The sequence below is a fragment of the Octodon degus genome, unplaced genomic scaffold, assembly GCF_000260255.1.
Source record: "Octodon degus isolate 3935 unplaced genomic scaffold, OctDeg1.0 scaffold00126, whole genome shotgun sequence".
Lineage (NCBI taxonomy): Eukaryota > Metazoa > Chordata > Mammalia > Rodentia > Octodontidae > Octodon > Octodon degus.
The window spans coordinates 3,061,195-3,068,591 of NW_004524702.1; the positions used below are offsets into that span (position 1 = coordinate 3,061,195).

At 52.4% G+C, this 7,397-nt stretch overlaps 1 protein-coding gene across 1 annotated transcript in view; it reads right to left on the bottom strand.

Annotated features, from left to right (window-relative positions):
• Positions 1-2,779: 2,779 nt before the first annotated feature.
• The window catches only part of Znf445 (zinc finger protein 445), a 28,826-nt gene continuing 24,208 nt past the window's right edge, over positions 2,780-7,397 (bottom strand). The window contains 1 exon segment of the mRNA XM_023700641.1: positions 2,780-2,868. Coding sequence (XP_023556409.1) covers positions 2,780-2,868 — 89 coding nt within the window.

A 7,397-nucleotide genomic window follows, 5' to 3' on the forward strand; every position in this document is an offset into this window, starting at 1 on the left:
GAGGTCCCGTTACTTGGAAAACAACTAAAACCACTGAGTCAGCCAAGAAGTTGCCCTTGGCCCTCCCCTTGTTTAAATTCTTGCAAGAGACATACATTCCCAAACCCAAGGCCTCACCATTGAAAGCCATAACAACAGGATGTCCCAGGTCACAGTGCCCCGATTTCTTAAAAACGTTCCCGGAATATGACAACCACAAGGTTAGTTCCCCCAGCTACCCCCAGACTTACTCCATCTGGCCATCCGGTATTGTAATCCACCAATTATTTTAAAGGTCAACCTAAACTAACCAATGCGATCTGCTTCTGTAACGTGCTTGCTCCCACCGTTTTGTGGTTTTCACCTTTAAAAACTATGCCTGTTTCACTAAAGGCACGCTCTGTTCCTGCACGTTCAGACCGCCCTACGTATACGTAGATAATAAAACTTCCCCTTTGTGATTTGCATGAGACCGACTCTTGGGGTCTTCCTTTGCGGCGACTTGACCCTTACAGCAGGAGCTTTGCAGATGTAAGCACAGCCTGGGCAACTTAGCAAGGCCCGGTCTCAAAAGCTAGTGATATAGTTCAACGTAAAGGTCTTGGATTCACTCACCAGGACTACAAAGTAAAAATAAAATACTGGGGCAAAAAAAGCTACAAAGAATTTGACACAGGCAGAAGTACTATTCATTTCGGGGACAGACTGTGGAGAGACACCTGTGTTTCAGAATTCCAAGAAACCAGAGACCAGGAGGGATTTTTGGGTGAATTATAATGGTGTGCAGTCCCAGCCACTAAAAAGGCTCAAAACCAGGCTGGACCCTGAGCTGTGGGGGAGGCTGCCTCTTACACCAGCGATGCAGAAGTGAGACAAAGGTGGTCAGTCACCCTAGCGGCCAACCCTGCCTTAGCCTTGAAGGAAAACATCTCAGGGTGGTGGGATGCCACGAGGCTTGTCTAGAGCCCATCCGTTACGTTAGCTAGACCAAGAATGGTACCCACTATTGCCCCCCTCCAGGAGATTACCATGAGAAAACTGCTTGAGGTGTCTTGCTGGGGGGATTTTAGAGGGAGAGAGGGGCTGTGTTTCCGAGTTCTGCTTTTCCTGGAGCTGCTCTGTAAATGCTGGCTGATTCATAATTATTCTGCTTTTGAGGGGGATACTGGGAGTTGAACTCAGGACTTCATGCTTGCCAGGCTGGTACTGTACCACTGAGCTAAATCCCTGGCCCCTGACTCAGAATCATCAACTGTATTTCAAAGTCTTGTATCAGGGTGAAGAGGCTATGGGTGGTTTTTTTTGTTGTTTTGGTTTGGTTTTAGGTCATGATTCTCCTCAAAGTATGTTCATGTTCTCTCGAGTTTCTCTGTAGGTTTCCATTTCCGGCCAACCCTTCCTGGCTCCTGGGGAATCTCCTGTTTTCTTCCCCAAGTCATCTTTCAGTGTGCTCACGCTGAGCCTCTGAGAAGCCATCTTGGTTGCTCACCACTCCATTTCCCACAGTCTCGGGCACACACTCACCTTCTACACAGCACTGTGCTCTTCGGGAATTCTGTGCCAGAGGCCAGCGCGAACGTTCCCTACCCACTTCTCCCCCCTTCTGTGCCAGGCTTCTGCGTTGTCTTGGATACACAAACAGGCATTCCACATCCACTCATACACAAACCAGAAAGGCCACCCCAGCAGAACACTATCACACACACGTCTTTTTAGGCTACCATACAGCTTTAATTTATTAAACACGCCTGCAGTTTAACCTTCAGCCAGAAGCAATACTGCTGCAGACAAGTGACAGAATTTTATTTAGTCTTTTTGAGACAGGCTCTCTATATAAAGCTGAGGCTGGCCCTGAGCTCACGTTGTAGCCCAGGCTGGTCTCCAACTCACGATCCTCCTGCCTCGGCTTCCCAAGTGCTGGGACCATAGGCATGCACTTGGACACCCAGCAAATGACATGCCTTTAAACGGTAGCCTCCTCACTGCTGCCCCCTGTGCACAGCAGACTCATCTGAATGTTCTGCCAGACGTAGTGCTGAGCTGGGAGGACAAAAGCTATACTGGAGCTATGGTTTGGAGAAGTGTCCTCCAAAGGGTCTTGACTTTAGGGTGCTATCAGGCAGTGGAACCTCTAAGAGGTAGGCCTAGTGGGAAGCTGGTTCCTTGGGGATGGACACCCCTACAGGGAACACTGGGACCCTGTCCCCTTCTTTGCAACCACCACAAAGTAGCAGATGTGTACCCCATATGCTACCACGATCCACTGCCTTAAAGCAGGCCTACCAGCAGCAAAGCCAAGTGAACTTGGTTGAAATCATGAGCCAAAGTGTTATCTCAGAGTTGCGACAGTGACAGCAAACTGGTAACAGCAACTGGTTCCACTCCACAGCCCCAACAGACACCTGCGTGCAAGCAGGGCAGGGCAGGCACCTGACTGGTCACTTCCACTTCGAGGCAGAAAGCCCAGTGATCCCAGGATAGTCTGGACTGGCCAGCATCAGATGTCCAGTCTGGTCTGCGAGGAGCCCCTCTCCCGATTCACAAGTAGACATCACACGTGTGTGAACCCACCTTCTTGGTGGTGGTGGCCTGCAGGAAACAAACTTGCCCTGACTCTTACCAGGTCAGTCCAGGAACTGCCCTCCCTTACACGGGAGCCTCTGCCTGCTCATCATGTGTCCAGCACACAGGGCAGCTTGTTGCACTAAGAAGTGGTATCACTGTCCAGCTAACAGTCAAGACTGGGGAAAGAGCAAAGCAACAGCTGAGGGTGAGTCTGAGGACTCATGGTGGCTGCTGGCTACAGCTGGTGGAGGCGCCCAGGAGTGGCCAGCAGCGGCAGGCCCCAGCTGCTGACATCGGGAGCTGACAGGCACTGGTGCTCACCATCTAGAGGTTCTCACACCAAAGGAGCAACTCTGTCCACCATGATTGCTACCTAAACTGAGCAAAACCACCCTCTGCTACTACGTAACAGCTGGAACAAACGTGCCTCTGCTTACTGTGGTTTCAGGAAGCAAGGTCTGCAGTGTGACCACCTCGCTGGTGCTCTGAGGGAGCCCCTGGGCTGTCTCAGCAGCATGCCCAGATGCGGGACGTGAGAGGAAGACCCAGGAGCAGTCAGCAACTACACACTAGAAATGGGACACACTCCAGTACAGCTCCACTGTCCTGGGCCGCTGGCCACTCTAGCACTGCCTGCCTCCATTTCCTTTCCTCACATATTCTTTTAAACTACCGTAGAGCTCTTTTCCAGCTGGAACCATGGAGAGTGTAAAAGAGAAGAAAAAGGAGCCTGCTGTGCCAGAAACCCTTAAGAAAAAGCAAAGACATTTCACGGAGTTGAAAATAAAATGCCTGAGAAAGAAGTTTGCCCAGAAGATGCTTCGCAAGCTGAGGAGGAAGCTCATCTATGAAAAAGCCAGGCACTATCCTACGGAGTAGGCAGATGTACAGAGCCGAGATCCGAATGGCTAGGATGGAGAGAAGCTGCAACTTCTACATCCCTGCAGAGCCCAAGCCAGCACTTGTCATCCGGATCAGGGGTATCAATGGTGTGAGCCCAAAGGTCCGCAACATGTTGCAGCTTCTTCGCCTTCGCCAAATCTGCAGTGGTACCTTCATTAAGCTCAGCAAGGCTTCAATTAATAAGGCTGAGAACTGTAGAGCCGCCTATTGCATGGGGGCACCCAAACCTGAAGTGAGTGAATGAACTAATATACAAGCGTGGCTAAGGCACCGGCAGTAAGAAGCCAATTGCCTTGACAGGTAATTCATCGACTGCTCGATCTCTTGGTAAATATGGCATCATCTGCATTGAGGATCTGAGTCACGAGATCTATACTGCTGGAAAATGCTTCAAAGAGGCAAATAACTTCCTGTAACTGTTCAAGTTATCGTCTCCACAAGTGGAAGGAAGAAAAAGACCACCCATTGTGTGGAAGGTGGAGATGCTGGAAGCAGAAGATCAGATCAGCAGGCTTATCAGAAGATGAACTAAGGTATCTACCATGGTGTTTTTATGATTTGGTCAGTTAATAAAGTATCTGCTTCCGAATTGAAAAAAAACAAAACAAAACAAAACAAAACAAAAAAAAAAAACTATCATAGAGCTCTTTAGTTGTCCCTTTCATAACAATTTGGTCAAGTTAGGACACTAAAGCCTTAATCAAGTAGCTTGTTCTAAGTAACTTGTAAATGGCAGAGTTGGAATTTTTTTAAATTATAGGACAACAGACTCCATCTTTTAAAATGTTTTATTTTGATACACTTTGAAGGAGTTAAAAAGAACACACATTAACATGTTAAATCTTAGTGCTCCGGTGAGAGGGAACAAACAAAAAAACAAGTGAAGTCGCCACAAGCCCTGTGATTCCAGCGGCCTCTCCAGCCTGCGGGGCACAGCAGCGACCTCCTGCCATCATTCCAATTCATGGCGATACATTCTCATTGCATGTCACTTGAATCCACAGAAAATACGTTGTGCAGAACAGTAATACTGCTTCCTGTACAGCAAGGACACTGACGCCCTGGACTCTATTCTAAGCACCCTGCATGCATTATTAACTACTCCTACCCCCATGTACAGTAAAAGGGAAACACCAATCAGCAGAAGCGACGTGCCTGCAAGACACAGCAGCCTGACCCGGGCACGTGGCACTGCTCAGCTTCCGCGACTTTCTCAGTTCAGAGCTGTAACCCTCCAATTCACTTCCTCAAGTACAAGACGGAACACCTGTGAGCACGTTCTGCTGGGGCACACTCTGCTCCCGAACAGCGCTGGGGGGGGGGGGGAGAGGCCCCGCCCCCGCCCCCGGCGTTCACCTGGATGCGTCCAGGAGGGGGCGTGCAAATGAGGACTCACAACCGCACACGCCCATGTACACTACCTGCCACAGCAGCTGTCACAACTTCCAGTCACAAAGCAGTGTGAATTCCAGCTGCTCTACACGCACAGCCAGCCACAATCTGGCTTCCAGGGAGTCACTGGATTGTGTACGACTGTCTGCAGCGCTCTGCCTTTCCCTTGCGTCCCTCTCTACAGGGGGGCCTGCCTGGTCTGACATCGTCAGGAAAGGGGCTGACCGCGCTGCACAGGAACACCCGCTCCGTGCTGGGATGGTCCCTGCCTATCAAGCTCTCCCACCCTCAGCCTCAGTTCTCCAAGGACTGGAGAAGGCAGGCCAGCCAGAAGCAGCCAGCACGTCCTAGGCCAAGTGTGTGTACCAGGTGAGGCCTGGAGGCTGTGTTAACCAGACCATGGCAATTGGAGTCCTGCAGCTTAGAACAGTCCCCGGGTGGTGCCTGAGAGCAGGTGTAAAACAGCGGTGGCTGTCATGCCATCTGGGGGTCCCTCCAAAATACTCTGTCCCTAACCTGGTAGAAATAACTCAGCTCTCAAGTTGTTTAGAGACCACTTGATGGACAAGCTCTGCATGGGAAGTGCCCAACCCTGGCTCCAGAGTGTCTGGCCAGGAGGCACTGACAGGTGGTAGCTAGGAACTGGGACACCAGCTAGCAGAGCCAGATGCAGCCTCAGAGAGAGGGCCAGGCACAGGCAGGGCTGTGAGAGTGAAGGCCTGGGCCAGCATAGAGAGGCGACACTGCAGGAGGAGAGACAGCAACGGCAGGCCAGCCCATGGGTGGGGGATAAAGTCAAAGCCAATACTGGCTAAACCAAAGTGTCCAGTGGTCATGCCCAAGACCTGGCTTTTAGCAATCTTTCCATAATAATATCACTTACAGAACTAAGATCTACTGAACAGCAATCAGCACAACCCTAAAATAGGAATACTTCAGTATAAAAGGATCTGTTGGTTTTGACTTCATTCTTTGTGTATTTTAAACTTTCACTGGCATGTATAAAAATAAGATATCCTTCTATAAAAATGGCAGTAAAAGCACCTGTCTGGACCAGAACCTCATGAGCAGCCAGGTAGCGCTGGTGCTGGGAAACGAAACGAGACAAATGCCTTCCCAGGGCACAGCACCCGCTGGCCCGTGGCAGCACTCAGTGATGATACTGGTCCCGGAATCCAAGCCCATGACCCAGACCGCCAGAAAGCCAAGCCCTCGGGGCCGGAGTCAGCAGGACAGCCAGGCAGCCCCCATGCACAAGAGAAAACTGCGGCAAGGCTTGGCAGCACCCCACATGCCCAGAACCTGCAGTCCAGGTCTGAGGCACCCAACTCTTCCCATAAGCTGGCCAGGAGGACAGGAATCTCTGGCCACCACCCAGCCACATGCAGCGCCAGCCTGCAACACCACCCAGTGAAGGGACACCAATGTCACTGCAGAAAGGCAAGACAATGGCAGGGCTGTCCAAGACATCAATGGTGAAAACACACCAGAACACCCAGAGGAGCGAGCCCCTGCCCGCCATCCATGCCCTGCCGCTACACAACTGCACAGCCCATGCGCTCACTGGCCACAGCAGTCCTCAGTGGCAGAGGCCTCCGCGTGCCACTAGGGGCTCCGCCCAGGCTGGTCTTTCCTCTTCCGGAAGCACCCAGCTCCGCAGCAGATAGCCTGACCCCTTGCCCTGAGCCCTCAGTCACCCAAAAGCGATGCTCGCACGCACTCTGGAAACATCGGTCCTCTGCACCACAGAACTGACCCTCTTTGCTTCCACACACACGGGTAGGCGAGTGAGGGGGAACAAGCCTGACGTCAGCACCGGCCCCCACACCGGAGGAGGGCTGCAGAGCAGGGACCCATAGTGGCACCCACAGCGGCAGAGGCAGCCTGCAGGTCCCAGCCACCCAGCTGACGGAAGTCAAGAGGCCACAGCGCAGAGTACCACCCGAGAACAGGCCCCAGCAATGGCCTCATGGAAGCCTCTTATCCTCCGCATCTCCCCAAGTCCCAGCATCTGCAGATAAACCTTGCCGACTGTCTCAGGCCACCCCTCCTTGGAAGGCAGCGGGGACAACAGGATGCCATCAGGTAAGAGCCAGTGCAAAGCCAGAATGCCTCAGGAGACGCTGGGGGAGGACTTGCTGACACTCCTGCACTCAGTGACAACACAACACACACCATCACAGCCAGACCTAAGAGTAACAAGATCCCCAACCCCATGCCCGCAGCCACTTGCACTGAGCAGTCACAGAAGGCAGAGATCCTGTCCCTAGCTGATGGAGGAAACCTGGCCGGGTCCTGGGCTACATGGAAGACTGCCTGCAGGGCGTGGGCCTCCACAAGGCCCCCAAGAACACACAGCTGCTGTTCCCCATGCCACTCCTGCCAGGTGGGCTGGGGACCCCCAAGCCTTGACATTCTCAGGACATGCATTTCTGAAATCAAAAGGGCGGGGCCCCCAGGGAAAGTTCCCCCACCGCCTGCGCCTGCAGCCGGGGGCTCCAAGCGGAGCAGCCAGGCCCCAGGCTACTCTCCAGTGTGGTTTTTCATGTGCCGAGCCA